This window comes from Taeniopygia guttata, chromosome 3 (genome assembly GCF_048771995.1).
Source record: "Taeniopygia guttata chromosome 3, bTaeGut7.mat, whole genome shotgun sequence".
Taxonomy (NCBI): Eukaryota; Metazoa; Chordata; class Aves; order Passeriformes; family Estrildidae; genus Taeniopygia; species Taeniopygia guttata.
This window is the reverse complement of record NC_133027.1, coordinates 29,953,299-29,970,158: the sequence shown is the minus strand read 5'-3', so window position 1 is coordinate 29,970,158 and position 16,860 is coordinate 29,953,299. Positions and strand designations below refer to the sequence as shown.

Genomic DNA, 16,860 nt, shown 5'->3' with positions numbered 1-16,860 from the left:
GCAGGTTTTTCAGTCCAAGCGAATTTTCAAAGCAGAATCAGTGCTTTGTGAATTAAATGGAGATGAGCAAATGGATTTGCTGCTTCAGTAATGAACAGATATGAAATGCATCTAAAAAAATGTGACAGGGGAAGAAGGGTTAAAAAGTCTTTGTCCTACTTTGACTACTCTCTTGTTTATTGCATTAATCATGAAAGAAAAAGCACTGTCCTTTAGTAAAATGATTGACAGGTGTGGAGGCTAAATTTTAGAAGCATTATGGATGTGATCTGAGGGAATTACTGTAATGAACACTGGACCTCCCTGTAGAATCAAGCTTCTTTCTTTCATAGCCAGGCTGGCATATTACCAAACTGGTCACTATAAAAAATGTTGGGACAGCCAGAACCAAATTTTGAAGTCCTTTATTTTTGCTCAGGCTTTTTTGATGATCATGACAGTTACAGCTGGGAATGGACAACAACATTTTCCTAATTTAATTTCCTTCCTTTCAATTTTTTCTTCTGTAATACAATGTCTGCAGTTCTCTATTACAGTCCAAATTTTTTGACCCTCTCTGCAGGCATAAAGTTGCAATAAATCCTTTTATACGGTTAGAGAAGGATTCCTCCCTAGGAGGAAGTAATGGATAACCTTAAGTCACCTCCACTTTTGGACTTCAGCTTAGTGAATGTGTGCGGGAGGAGGAAGGTGGAGGGAAAAAGGATTGGACAATCCTGTTAAACCCTGACTCACAGCAATGGTCCCTATGGCTAATATAAAAGGGATTATACTGCTCTAGCTTCTTTGGGGAGAAACCTTTTTTCCTGTTGTGTGCTACATCAGGGGACTGTACAACTCACTTCACCATTCTGTCTGAAATGTAGTTACTTTCCTGCCCTCCTGTCCTTAGAAGGAATTTCAAGCACTTTTAGACCAGTTCCAGATAATATTCCAAAATGTTGCTTTCATTTTGCTTATTTAAAATTTGTTTTTTCTTCCTGGTAGAATCATTCTCACATAAGTACAGTTTCCATCTCATGGTCTCAGTGTACCTGCAGAGGGTATTTTAAAGAATTCCCATATTAAATGAAATACCTTGCTTGCAGAAGAATTGAATGACATGTCTTGCAATAATTTCTGCTACTGTACTGATATTTTCAGTCACTGATGCAGGACACCTTCTTGTTTATAAATGGTTATTTTTGTTCTTGACATTGTATTGTATGTGCAAGTAAACATAGATATTGTTGCAAAAAACAGTTAAAAGATGCAAAAGTAAAAGGAGTCATGTAATAAATAACTTGGCACTAAATATGCATACCTTAAAAGCTTTATTTTGCTCTTGCTATTGTCTGCCTAAAGAAGTGGCATTTTCAATGCAGCACATCAGTCAGCAGCACCTTCATTTTGGATAATTAGCTGGAAAATTTCAAATTTGATCTCACTTTTCGGTTCATTCATTTTGTTATGGAGTCTCTGAATCACAACTCTTGAACTATTCATGAATATTAATATTGAATATAAACCAGATATTGTAGGGATTTGAAGGACTATCTAGATGGATGAAGTGTAAAGATACAAATATATTCCGACATATAGACCTTTTCTTTCTCAGTCATAATTCAAGTGTTTTGTAAATAAAAAATACTGTTGTCCATAATTCATCATAGCCTACTTTTCCAGCATCACACAAAATGATAAATTATGGGTTTTAGAGACTTTAAATCTCACTCATGCTTTTCTTATTATTTCTTTAAAACTAAAATCCATCACCTAAGAAATTCTACTCTTTATCCAGTTTAAAAAATTTAATGTCATTAGAACACCACACAGAGACTGTACATAAAGAAGAATTTTCATGCAATTTTAATTTTTATCTTTTTGTCACTCACTTTGACAATGAGCTAGAAAGTATGTCCTAATGCAAATTAAAAATAAATGCAATACTCCAGAGTATGGTAGAATATGACATATGTTTACATGTGGAAACATGCTTTTTAGAAATTAGTAGTAAATTTTAAACTTTTGTTACTGAGCCAGAATGTCACTTTATATCACCAGAAGTCAGTAAAAATAACCTTTCTTAATATATCCCCTGGGCCAAACACATGCTTTAGTCTGATTTCACTTACTTTGCTGAATATTGTCTGTTGAGTTTTTTTAATTTTACCTTGGTTTGATGTTTGGGGTTTTTCTGTTTGTTTGTTTAGGGTTTTGGTGTTTTCTTGTTCGTTTTTTTTTGTACTTTTATTTTGTCTGATTTGAATTTTAAGTGTCTTTTTCAACTGGAATTAAAGAACTCCTTGTATTTAGGCATGCAAATACTGAAATACAGTTATTTTCTTTGGTTTGAGAAATCTTTTAGAATTTGACTTACTAATTTTTATATTTTAAATTTCTTGGTTCTAAATTATTTTTTAAAATTCTTATTAAAATATTTAATAACATTGAAAAATTTTGCCAGAATGCTATTAGAATTTTGGAAAGAGCTCTAAATTGCAAAATGAAGCAAAACTTTTGGCACTATCAACAGTGGGAAAAGAATCAAATCCTCTCTAATGTAGGTAAACTGCCAATGACCTGATCTGCTAGACCCATGTACAAAATCACTTGTATCAAGCAGTTTCTCAAGACTGGTTCTGCTTAAGACTTTGTAGGGTTCTGCTAAAGACTGTGAACCATGAAGAAGTCACACTGGGCTATCAGACCATTGATTGCATGAAAATTTTCAGTGAATAACATCCTGCTTAACAGTAAAATTATTACTGACTAGATACTATCTCTCATTCAATAATAAAAAAGAAGGCTTATTCAGCAAACATACTCTTAAGAAAAGTGTTGTTTAAAAAAAAAATATCAGCTGGCTACAGGCCAACACAAGAAATATCGGTTTTACTGTGGAAGTTAATTGTTTGTGCTTAGAAAAACTAGAAAAGTGAAAATACAATAGCAAGTCTTGAAAACTTAACTTTGAAAAAATGTCTTTTCCAAGCCATCTCCCTTCATCTGCATGCATCTATTCCAACATGTATTTATAATTTATGCTTACCTTTACACAAATACATGACCTGCATTAATAACTTCATTAGTAATTTATGATTGATCATTAAGCTCTCCTGTTCATAAATATTATACACACCTGCCCTCTTATTATTCTTTGTCAGTAATCTACAATCTTTGAAAAGTGTCTAAAATTTTCATATATAAGATGAAACCAATATCTTTATCTAGAAGTCCTGAGTAAGAGCTATGCAGCCCATTATATAGAAATAATTGCATTTGTTTTATCTCTGACAGCATTTTATTTGTCCTCTTGCACAAGAAGAGTTAATATAACATGTAAAATAGAAACTTATATAAAATGCACTATCCATCACTCCTGTGCACTTTTAATAACCTTTATTTATCTAAAATGAAGAAGCAATGCCAGAATTACATAACTTGGTGAATAGCTTTTGAACTGAAATGAACTGGAAAAAAGAACACCAGCTAAATGCTAGTGCCAAAACATACCAACACCTCCTATCAACCAGACCGAACCTTGAAAGACAAAGACACTGAAATGCTAGAAAGAAAGTATTTTACATATTTCACCCACTGCACTGGTTTTGATATTTTTCTTATTAAATGTTGCTGAGCCTTCTCCGACTTTACACTTGGATCTTAGCTTTATGTGAAGAATGCTTATGTGGAAACCTTCCCTTGCCTCTGTGAGCAAACCAACTGCCATGCAGTATAATGCAACATACAGACATAAACTCCATCAATTGAAACATTACTTTTACAATATTTCTCTTACCTGCACCCCATCAGACGCAGGGATATAACTTGCTCTTTTAAATGTGTCTGTAACATTTCTGAGAATTTCCACGGAAATTAGAAGGTCCCCAGCATAAAAATTTTTCCTCTGCGTTAAATCCAGTAGTGTCTTGGTTACTTGGGACATGCCATCACCAGCCAACATCCTCTGACCCTTGGCAAGATGCTCTTTAATCTATACCAAAAGAAAAAAAAAAAAAAACTATTATCAGAACCTACTTTACTCAGAAAAATGTATGGTAAGTTCTAAACAGAGTGAAAATATTAAAAGTTAAAACTAGTAAAAAAATGTCCTGTTAAAGATAAGACAAAATAGTAGTCTATGGTGATAGAAATATTATTTTTATCAGAGCATTATTGATTTTATACTGAAAGCTTCTGAATTTCTTGTGTTTCACACATTTGCTTCTTGAAACACCATGGGCTGGACTGAAGCTTTAATTTGTTGTCATAACACAACAAGGAACTGTCCTTCCTCAGAAGAACATTTGTACAACCACAGCTACCCCTCATTTAACAACTGAGACCTCTGAAAGGAATAAATGCTAAGGCAGTACTTGTTATAATCTGATTTACTATAGGAGAGTAGACCTTTCACCTCTGCCAGCCCAGTTTGGCTAGTCAGTGCAAAAGAGGTGGTTTAGCTGGAAGCTGGTTATGATGCACTCTTATGTAGCACTAGCACAAAGGTGTTAACTCGGAACAATCCTGTTTACTTTTTCCAAGAAATGCAAATTAAATTATGAATAGCTCCTGTGTATCTGCCAAAAGAGCATACTTTAGCAGTAGTTCTCCCAGTTATCCCAGCAGATGTGTTCAGGGCTAGTGATCCAAAACAAATATGCTAGAAGTACCCTCCTGATAAAAACTGAACTTGTGGGTCTGGTTAATTCTCAAAGCTGACTCAGCATCCCAGGAAGATGCATAGAGTATCACAAAGCTAGGATAAGGCCATACAAGGCTAAAAGAAAGAGCAAAAGTTAAACAACCTATTTTCAAATATACATTATAATTTAAGCATAAAAGCACAAGTTCTGAATTGAAAATTAGAATATCATAGAATCATAAAATATTCTGAGTTTAAAGGTTTTTAGATAGAATTACCCAACACAGACCTCATTCTAAGCAGGAGGGCTGGAAATACTATGCAACTGGCATCAAAAACGTTGTCATGGTCTTCAAAAATGTATCTTCAATTGCTTTTAAACTGGCCTTATTACTAACATATAGAGGGAAAAATTACTAATGTAACATACAGTTGAACTAGATGATATTGAAAGTCTCTTCCAAACTTGATGATCCTGTGATAATAGGGTGGTGATGTGGAAGGAGGAGTGTAAAGATACTTTGTGCCACTTCCAGATGTCTCCAGACAATTTGTGTCAATATGCAGGTTTTCATTATATAAAATAATATATAAGGATACACTATATAATAAAGGTGTTTAAAAGGGTTCAAATCAGCTCCCATGAAATCAACTTAAAAAATGTAATCATCCTCTGACATACTAATTTTAAGCAGCGTGGGTTTTTTTTCATGATGTTGGTTCATATTTTGGTTCTCAACCAGTTATCAGATAAACTAGATATATGTAACAAAGCTGGGATGGGCAAAGGGGCTGCTTCATGCTTCCTCCATGGCCTTAAATCATCTTTAAGAGCAGCTGGGGATTTTTATGGACCACCAGTGCCCTGACAAAACCCTAGAAATACTTAAGACTGCCTGCTGCATCTTGGACAGGGAGTGAATCTATTCTATACCATGAGTACAGAGGTACAAGCATAATAGTATTATTAATATTTAGAAAAAAAATCAGTGAGAACTAAGACCATTAATTGTTTTGTCTGGTTGGTTGCATTTTTAAACAAATATTTCAGCAGAAATACCTCCCTCAGTCTTCAGAATACTGCAATATGTAATCAGTCAAGAAGCTTGCTTCCAGAAATAATTTCATTCAATTTCTGTTCCTTTTAGAAAGAGATTTTGGACATAAATGTGTAGGAAAATAATACTCAAGAAAAAGGTGTGAGAATGGAAGGAAATTAATTTTAGTAAATTCAGGAATCTGGTATCGTACACATAACATTATGACCTACTTTCTTTGGGACAAGTAAAAGCAAGCATGAACTTGATTTGTGCATTTTCTGTGGAAATTTTCTTGGGAAATGTTGCCATTTGTCTCATCTGCTCACACATTGTGTCCCAGTAGCAGGTGAAAAGAGCATCAGCCAGCACAGTAACACTAAAGAGAGTAACTTTTGTTGTAACTTATCCACCTCTTCCTTACACCAGAACATATTTCCAGATTTTGAGGATTAACAATACTGAATGCACCTTTAGTCAAGCCCAAAAGACATAAGAGGCTGTCCAAATAGCTGAACTCCCAAATCTAACATGTGCCTCAGAATGTACTGTGGGAAAGGCATCACACAACTTGAAGGCAGGGTTTAAGAGAGAAAAAACATGTTCTTTTAATATTAGTAATAACAGCAATTGATCAGTCCTCATAAAAACTCTGCTGTGCTGTTACACTTGTATAAACACTGGTAGGAAGGCTGTTGAACTAGTCAGCAAGTTATTTTGTAGTGCATTATTTTGGTTCCTTCTGCTTCATCTATATGCTCACCTCCCATTTGTTTTTCCATGCTTTGTGAATTTAAAGTCTTCCATGCAAACTTTAAATTCACGTTTTAAAGATGGGAGAGGCTGTTGTTGATGGTTTTTGTTTTTTTCAAGACAGAAGTCTTGGCCTCAGCTGCTTTTGGAATGCAAGTAATAAATTGAAATGATCCTAGTTTTGACTGGTTCCTACACTTTCAAACAAGTAAGGATCTGGTTTTTTGTCAGATCTCTAGCAGCAGTGGGAGCTGTAGTATGGCCTTTAATGCTTTCAGGAAGACCCTTTGGTTGCTCTTTGGGCACAATGATAAAAAAGGTCTAGCAAGTGCCCACAGTGTCACAGGACTAAGTGATTACACTTGCTTCAAAAGTAGCCAAGATTGTGATGTAGGTGGCTCAAAGTATCTCAGAATTTACTGACTCTTAAAACCCACAGCTCAGTTTGGAACTCTTTTTTTGTTAAATGGCATACCCAGAAAGCTCAGTTTCCTAACCCAAGGATCCTTTCTCCCTCATACACACTAGTCATATGCAGCTCCAAGAGCACCTTTCTTTTCATCCTCTCAAGCTTAAACATGGAAGTCCCTTTCCCCAATCCTTCACTACCTCTCCAGGCCCACACTGCCTCAAGTTAGACAAGCAGCATATCCTTAGAAACAGCACAGCAAGGCAGAAGGTTGCAAGGTGTTTAGCTCAAAAATGTGGTGAAAATTAGAATTAATTAAGATAATTTTTTTTCTAAGACCAGTAAACAATGTGCAGGGAAAAATTAACAGCCTCTTTATTTCCTGTTTAATATGTAATGCATTTTCATGTTGTAAGACAGCTTACAACACCTAAACACAACTTTAAAATCACAGGCCATTCACTCAGTTGGTGTAAAATGGAACAATACCATTAAAGCCACTGAAGATTTTCAAATTAGTGTAAATTGAAGGCGGTGAATTATTGCACAGCTATCAAATAATGTTTCTGCATGGAAATACAGAATATTGTCATCAGTAGTTAGTATAACATCTTTCTCACCATACTGCTTATTTTCTCTGCTACGGTCACTGTGACATTACGCACTGCCCAAGAAAGCTATTTTGGTCACCACTCTAGGCCCTGTGTGAAGGTCATTTTTTAGTGGTCCTACAGGCAAGTTCATTAAAAATAAAGTTTATGAGCCGAGAGACAGTGAAATGAAGCAGCTGTTAAACTGACACCAGTTGTCAGCCCAGCCGCTATCAGCCTGCACTGTGTGGCTGCATACTTGAAAAATTACTGAAATGTTTAACTGGACTGACTCAGGGTCCAGCTGCCTTTGTCCCTCAATTTATCAGAAAGTCAGAAAGTATGATATAAAAATGCCTCTTTACAAAGTCAGATCTCCTAAGCCATCGACACTGGAGTACAATTTATTACTGCATAATAATCACTGCAGACTAGATGTAGTTTAAAAGGACAGAAAACAACAAACCCTCAAGAAACCTATGAAAGACTGAAAAGAATTATTAATTTGAAGAGTAACTACACCATCAAATATTTTTCATTATTTTTTAGGATGATATTGGATTCATGGCCAGTTATTACTAATGATGTCCTTAATACATTTTATGGTGGGAGGAATTAAAAGAACCCAAATTAGTAAGCCCTACAAAGAAGTGAGGAAAGTTCATTTGAAATACAAATATATCCTGGAATTGCTCATAATCTGCAAATCACTTTGCTTTTCAACTTCAGAACCCAAGACTAATATTTTGTAATATATAGTATTTTTTAGATGTAGAAATTGTAAGAATATTCACACCATACCTGTAGTGTTATGTCATTGTAAGAAAGTTGTTCACATTTGATAAAATCTTCATTACAGGCTGTTTTTTTTTCTGATAATCAATAGATAGTCCTTTAACTGTTTTGGCACAGAAATTTATTTTCCCTCAATATAATAAATTATTTAAAATCAGTTTGTCTATTTTCAGGCTGTTTCAGTGTTTGAGAATATTATTTGATCCATCTTTTAAAAGAAACTGAGAAAGGTCTAAAGAAAGGGCTATGCATCTTCAGGTATGCATTCAAATTTTTATAACCTAATGTCATGCAAGAGATGTTTTCTATATATTCAGTAATTTATGAAGGAAGTGTCTCAAGCAATACAAAGTAATTTTCCACTATTTTATCAGTGAAATTAGTTAGTAATCTCAATTTCAATCACGATAACACACTATTAAATAAAAATTTTGTGCAAAGAAGAAGGCAGTCATATATTCCCTTTGTGTACAGCAATAAAGGGAAAAAGTAATTTGTATACATTGTGTCAAGTAAGATTAAGGATATAAATTAAGGAAAACTTTACAACTGCAGAGGAAATTATGTAGAGTTTACCCAAACACACTATGCAGCCTTCCATACTGGAGACAGCCAAGATATTGATAACAGACAAGAAAAATAACAAGCTGGAAGTAATACAAGTATAGCTGATTCTGATAAGACACAAGTTTGAGCTGGATGATCTCATGAATTTCCTTTCAGTTCTATAATTCTGCAACACATCCCCGCAAATGTTCTGAAACCCCAACTAAAGCCTCCTGTAATTTATCCCAACAAGAAAAGTCAAAGTTTAAGGAGTGCTCTGAAATTGAACTTCAGCCTTCCTGCATATATACAATCATGGTGTGCAATCCTCTGAACCAAGTTTTTGCAGAAACTGTGCATCAATCTGTGCCTCTGTGCACTTAGCTGAAACCACTACAATCTAATGCTTTAGGGAACTTATTTGAAATGTATATAGATGGGAGAAAAAACAGGATTACTTCATTATTTTGAAACAGTCATTCCACTGTCATATACTTCCAAATATTTTTAAGCAAAATGTTCCTTAAAATAGGGATCTGGTTTTAGAGAAAAGAAGGTGGATTGGTTTACACAAAATCCTTTCCTATTTTAGACATTAATCTCAGTCAAACTGAATATCTGCACAGATGATATTTCATGTGTTCTTCCACATGTGATCAGGTTTATAGAAGAATCTTTGGAAAAAAATCTAGTATGTGTGGAGGTCCAAAATGTTTTTAGAAGAATGTGAACAGCTCAGAGGAATGCTTCACTCTTTCTGTACCTTTCATTCTCTGCCCTCTTTTACAAACTTCTACAGTGTTATTCAAGAGATTTTTTTCCCACTTTAGCCCATTATATAATTCCTTTTTTTAATCAACATCATCATCATCATCATCAATATTGTCAATTCTAATCCTGGAGCTATAGCCACTAAATAGGTAACAGAGAGAAAGTAATTACACATTGTCAATATTTTGATTTGCGCAAGGATCCAACAAAACATTTTAATGGATATTTTTAATAGATAAGACTGATGTCAGTAGAATAACAAATGAGTCTCAGGATTAGGAATGAATAATCATTGAACAGATCACACTTTTTTTCTTATTTTTATGTTTGTTGACCAAGGCTTGTATTATTATTTTATTAAATAGTGCTCTTAAGTGTTCCAATTATCTGTGATTAAATCCTGCTCACGTTGGCATGTTGTGTGAGAGATCTTGTTGTTGTTACTGTTGTTTCTGTTTTTAACCAGAGGGCATGTCTTCAAGATTTGTGTTATCTATGTATAATGCAACCTGACAAGAGCAAGAGTTGAGGAAAAAGAGAATGACGACTCTGAGAGGGTTGTTTTTATTTTATGACAGACATAACATTGCTTGGGGTAAAGTCTCCTGGTTCTCCAGAGTGACTGAATGGCTGAGGCTACAGGTCACAAAAGGATGTACTACAAATGAGCTGTCTTTCATTTTTTATGCTACATGGTCATCCTTGTAAGTATATGCCCTTAAACCATAAAGCTCTGACAAATGCTTAAATTGAAATGCATATTTGATTTTCAAATGAAATACTTATTTCATTTTGCTTCCATACAGACATTTCCATGACATTCACTTTTATTTGGAGGAATAACCAAGAAGTTTTTTTCAAGGAAATTAGCATTATTTGGGAGCCCTAATTTCTGCATGGGTGTGCTGCATAAAGTAATAGGCAAGAGAAAAATCTTTTGATGTTCATATACTTAATAAACCATGGTAGAGGAATGCAGCAAATGAAGTAGTGGACAAAAGGCAAGGGAATAATTGTAGGATGCTCTGACCACTTCTTTGTCTCCTGCTGCCAAGACAAACTCTTGCAGTCGTTTCACAGCTAGTGCCACATTCATAGTGCCATGTTCAATTGGAGTGAAGGTTCCAGCAGTTCTGGTAGACCTTAAGGGAAAATAAGATGAGATCTTTCTTTACCAAGCTCTTAAATGGCTTTCTATTGTTTAACCTCTGACCATACCTTAGTGAAGTTCATTTGTGGCTGCAGTGTTGGTTGGTTGGGAATATCAGTGTGATCAGGGAACACTCAGCTGCTCACTACTGCAGAAGACACAGCAGTAACAGCAAACACAGGAGCACATTTCATTTAACACACTTATTAATCTTTGGTAAATGTGTATGGTCCAGATACCGAAAAATTATTATGGACCCTGAAATGACAGTGGGGACTTACCTTTTAATTTAACAATTAGGATTGGTTGGCTATTAAAAAAACAGATATTCAAAAGCAGAAAGGAAGAAAAGGAATTCCCCAGGTTGAATTAAGTTGTGTGATGTGCTTGTACAGAAAAGCAGACAAATGTTTTCTCCTCTATAGCGTCTCTAAGCCTGAGGTGCATATATATATATATGTTGGCAAAATCACAGAATCATAGAATTATTTATTATTTAGAATTATTAGGTTGGAAAGGACCTTTAATATCATTGAGTCCAACTGTTATCTCAGCACTGCCAAATCCACCACTAAACCATTTCCCCAAGTGCCACATATATATGGCTTTTAAATATCTCCAGGGATTGGGGCTTGACAATCTTTTCCAGGAAGAACCCTTCCTAGGAAGAATCCTAATATCTAGTCTAAAGCTTCCCTGGTGCAACTTGAGGTCATTTCCTCTTATCCTGTTACTTGTTCCCTGGGAGAAGAGACCTTCTTTCAGGTAGTTGCAGAGTGCCCTCACCATCAAGTCAACAGTGATACCAAAGTCATTAGGCTTTTTCCCCTTAAGTTTTAATCTTCTCCTGTGTAGAATGGGAAAATGTTAGTGAGGCAGGAGAAAACTGTTGCCTGTCACAATCTCTTGATCCGTTGCTCTCTGATGAGAGAAAAGTTTGTCGTCCTCCAGACTAGATAACAGAAATGATAAAACAGAGCTGCATATTCTGGCCTTACAAGGGAGTCGAGGAAAGGAAAGCAGATCATTTACTGACACCCCTGCCTATCAAAATCTGTGAAGGTGACGAAGAATAGCTGGCATATATCAATATAAGTATAGACTGAGTAAGAACAAAAATGTTGTTTTTGCCTCTGCATTCAACTCTATAAAACTAATCCTGGCTGCTTTGCTCTGTGGCTATATAAAAAAAATGAAGCACTAAACTAGCAAAAAAAGGAGCAGTAAATGTTTTAGAAGGAAGCCTTTCATACCTCAGAGTACAGCAGTCATTTCAGTGAGGAGTACATGGACAGGCTGATATGCTGCCCTTGTAATATAATTTGGAAAAACAAAATCATCTCTAATGAGCTGCAGCTGAGCAAATCATTATTCACCTCAAAGCTCTTTTTATCAAATTATATTTTAGCCAAGCACTTGCAAAATCATGAATAGCGCTTCTGTGGAAAAAGTTAAAACAAAATTATAGTATGAGCAGAAGCAGCAGAAATGCATTTTTATGGCTATATTATTAGTTTGGTATGTAAAGATTCACCTGCATAAGTTCCCATGCTCCTTTATAAGTGCTAATATTTTGGCATCAATGTGATAATTCATATGTAGATTTTTCCTTCCTAACTCTCAAGAGTTAAGAGATATTTTAGTTTTTCAACTTTCTGATAAAAAGTAGATCATTTTGCATGAATGCATTTTATATTGGGTGTTATATCACTAAAAGTGGCACTGTGTTCTGAGACCCTCAACATAAGAAGGGCGTAGACCTGTTGGAGTGAGTCCAGAGAAGGGTTATGGAGATGATTAAAGAGACGGGGCACCAGTTCTGTGAGGAATGGCTAAGAGAGTAGGGATTATTCAGCTGGGGAGAAGACTCTAGAAAGATATTATAGTAGCCGTCCAGTACCTTTTTACGAGAACATGTAGTGACAGGACATGGGGAACCGCCTTCAAACTGAAAGAAGGTAGATTTAGATTAGAAATTAGGAAGAAGTTCTTTACTGTGAATGTGGTGAATATGAACAAGTTGCCCGGAGAAGTTGTGGATTCCCTGTCCCTGACGTTGCTCAAGGCCAGGTTGGATTGGGCTTTGAGGGGCTGAAATGTGCCCTGCCTGTGGCAGGGAGAATAGAACAAGATGTTTTTTAAGATCCTTTGCAACCCAAACCATTCTATGATTCTATTAAAATACTGCCTTATTTTTATCACAGCAACTAAATACATAATTTCATCATCCAGGCTAGAAAACTGTGCTACACAGGTTTATAAAATGATCTGTATTAGTAGAGATTTTCTGATACTACTGAAGATGTCTTTCAGGAACAAAGTTTCTTGCTAGCAGGCTTTAGTCTTCATCATTATTTATGAGTGTAGTTCAAATCTCTTCCAAACTAGAGCATCCAAAAAACATGTAGAGGAAAACTCACTTAAGGCAAAAGGGCTATTTCAGTGTATGGCAAGACAATTATACATTACCAATACTTTTTTAAGCCGATCCCTTAAAAAATTATCATTTCTGTTTTTTTTTTTTTGGTAATTTAATAAATCCTATTGTTTAGTTTGAGTGCATAACACAGTAGAAAATAAAAATAACCTGTGAATGCAAGTATTTTCTCAATTTTCACAAAATCAATTTCTAATGGTCCATGGTAAGATTTTATGTATTAATGGTTTTCATTATAAATGGTCAGAAAAGCTTCAATATTCAATTCCTAGAAAGCTCATAAAAGGTGAAATCTCATTGCTCTTCCACAACTACCTATTTTAATCTCATTTTAATTTTTTCCATTAGTCCCCATTCAAGTCTTTTCTTTTCTGTTTTTTTAGATTTTGGACAGCTGGGGATGAGGTGAGTAGGTTCTTGTTTCAGTTTGTGTCGTTTAGTTTTGTTTTGTTTATTTTGCTGTGGTTTTTTTCTAATTTAGGTGGCTATTATCCATAGACTATATAAAGAATAATTAAGAATTCTTTATCTATGCTTCTTGGAAGCATATTAATGTAGGGTATTCCTCATTCTGAGGTCTTGCTTCTAAGTCGTATTGCTTGTACCATACCAAATTTGATAGACTTCAAGAGCTTGTGAAAGCACAATATACTTTCATTTCAATATTTTTTTTTTCTTGGATACCATCTGAAGTAGGCCTGTGGGGTCGTAATCACTGATTCTATTCTTGGTCCTGCAGTCACTCATAAATACAGTCCAAATCAATTTCTAAGTCTCAGGAAAGGTTTTACCCTATTTATCCAAATAAAGTAAAAAAACCTTCAAACCACAACTCAGAAGACATTAGTCCAGACTAGCCAAGTATTGGGTAATGTACACAATTCTATGTGAAATAATTAGGCACATAATTTTCTGCTTCCAGATCAAAAGAAGATAATGAGCAATGAGGAACGTACTTCGTAATATTATTCAGACTAAGTTTGGGTCATTAGATCATCATCTAATTTGCCTTTCTACATATAACAGTCCATTAAGCTAGCAACAGACACACTTTAAAGAGATTAAAATATGTGAGCTAGACTGAAGTAGTTCAGTTTTCAAAAAATGAAACTATATGCCAAGGGTAGAAAGAGAGAACAGGCTTCAGCAAGGTCCATAACTTCTGCTATGGCAGTAACTGATTTGGTAAAATGGTCTGAAAACCCAAATTATGTCTATTCTACAGGAAGGGAAAATCCTCCAAATTCTGAGAATTTAATATGGAATTAAAGAAAGGAAGAAAATTCCTCACTATTAACAAAACTCCGGTGATCAGTATGTGATTAAGAACTTTCCAATAGGACCTGAAGAAAGATATCTTCTGCCACTAGAGTTTACTAAACCTTTACACTTTACTTCATTTCCATCCACAATAAAAAAGATACTTGGAAGAATTTCTTGTTATAATCCCCTCTTTCTCAAGAATACATTTTAAAAATTGCACATAATTGGGCAAAACATTCTTCTCAGCTACAATGACCGGGAACAGACTCATGCTTGACTAAGAATATTTTCTCAATGCAAAGCTGCACACACTGCAAATACATTTGGACAATGCAAGAAAACCAGAAAAAAATCTGTTAAATGATATGTGATGTTTCTTTTTCTGCTCATCAAGTTATTGCTTGGTCCTCTAGGTCTAGGAGGCAAAGTATGCCTATTTATCACTCTGAATTTTCCACTAATAGTGCTTTAGGGAGAATAATCCTAACTAGGTTCTTTAAATATTATTATTAAATCTAAGAAAATAATTTCCTAAAGGTTTATTTAATGGATTTGGGAATTTTTTTTCCCTTAATATGTTCAGTGAATAAATTTTCTTATTAGTCAATCAGCTGTAAAAGCTGGTCAAACAGTATTTGTTGAATTCATCTGATGATTGATTTGTACCAAATGTAGGATAAATTTTTCATGACTAATTAGTTCTGTTATTCAAAGAGATCTAATTGTCATCCCTAGTTTTAAAAGGAACCTGTACCATAGTGCACAAGGTAAAGTAACCTAACAGAAGTACAGGCTGTACATTTGTAGCACAGCTGACATTCATAATTCTCTTAAACTGCTTTTTTATCAAACTCCTATCATGTAGGACACGCTGCCCTTGAAAGACATAAACTGAGTGTTGATCTCCACAAGTCAAACCATACCTCTCTACTATTTCATCATGTTCAAGTGCATGGTCTCTTTAGAGGCTCTGTGTTTGTTATATTTTCACTATGCCAGGGATTTTCTGTTGTCCCATGGAGATGTCGTAACATTAAGAAGGAAGAGTGGCTAGGCACTAATTCAGAAGACTTGAGATAAATTTCCTGCTTAAGTGGTCTCACTTCTCCATCAACAAAAAATGCAGAGGTACTACAGACTTATCTCAAAAATATATTGAGGAGATATATTAATTTAAGACTTGGAATTATTCTGAAACTGTTGCAATAGAATATTAAGCATAATATTGATATATGCATCAAAAAGTGGTCCACAAGTCCAGACAATGTAACTCAACCCCATTTTCCTCTGAGGTGCCATAACCTACATCTGAAGCACCAGGGCATGCAGTAGCGGCAGTAATTCTGTCTGGCACATTCTGTAAGTGACAGAAAAAAGCCATGGTATTCATGGTGCCTGGGATTATGAGCAAAATATATTATCTTTAGCATTATGGGTGTATTTTTAGCTTTAATGACTCTCCATCTTTACAAATAGACGTTCACATGGATTTTAAGTTTAAAACATGGTACCCTTCTAGCATGATTTCCAAAGCAACCATGTTGGTCTCAGTACACGTCTTGAGTCAAGATGAAGAACACACAGCACTAGCTGGGTTTCAGCTTCTTTAATACTGCTTATTAAGGGTTGAAATTTGTGCCATGTCAATTCCAGGTGAGTAATAGAGAAAACTGTAAAAATACAAGAAGCTTTGTGCATGAAGCAGTAAATTTACAGTAGTTATATACAGTAAGGAAACGGTCTTCAGGGGTCAATCACCTGTGGTTATGTGGTAAAATTGTACACTATATAGAGCATAGAATTTTGGTTTCCTCACATTAAACTCTCTATCCCTCCTCTGTCCCAGAAAATCATGTTTTTATTGTCTGCTGACAATGGCCTCTCTGCTATGCTATCCTCTAAAGGATGGTAGCCATTGTTTGGGAGAGTGCTCACTGGTGTGGTCTGAAATGGTCAGGGAGCATGCTAACACATACACAGTTAAACTGTGCAGATGACTACAAGGACTTTTAAGCTTAAGTTTATTTACTAATATAAAAGCTTCCAGTTCAGAAACTGTGTAGCCAGGTTAGCAGGGTCTATGGCCATGGAAATCTTCTCTGGCTCCCATTATACTGAATACTTGTCTTTATATAATATTTTGTTAGATACAGCATCAAGTGAATTCTACTATGTGATTTCTGGTTCTAGATTATGTGCAGCTTGACTGGAGGGCAAAAGCACAGGGACTTGTCTGTATTCTATGCTTTAATATATTAAATATTGTATTTATGTATATCAACTGCTTTATATCAGCTTCAGGAACATCATTTTTTTAGAAGACAGTGCATCTCATTTTTTTTTTTTTAATATATTTCAGATAATAAATGAAAGAGATTCAGATCAAATTTTATGGGAATATTCAGAGAACTGAGTGATACCCTGCTCTATTCCTGGTCTGCATTGGTAAAATAACTTTATTGGTAAGTTAAGCACACTGAGA

At 35.1% G+C, this 16,860-nt stretch overlaps 1 protein-coding gene across 25 annotated transcripts in view; it reads right to left on the bottom strand.

Annotated features, from left to right (window-relative positions):
- ADGRB3 (adhesion G protein-coupled receptor B3) overlaps positions 1-16,860 on the bottom strand; it is a 442,973-nt gene that overhangs the window by 219,989 nt on the left and 206,124 nt on the right. For all 25 annotated transcript variants that reach the window (XM_041714791.2, XM_030269508.4, XM_030269522.4 and 22 more), the window contains one exon: positions 3,782-3,976. In XM_041714791.2, the coding sequence (XP_041570725.1) occupies positions 3,782-3,976 (195 nt within the window). The remainder of the gene's footprint in view (positions 1-3,781; positions 3,977-16,860) is intronic.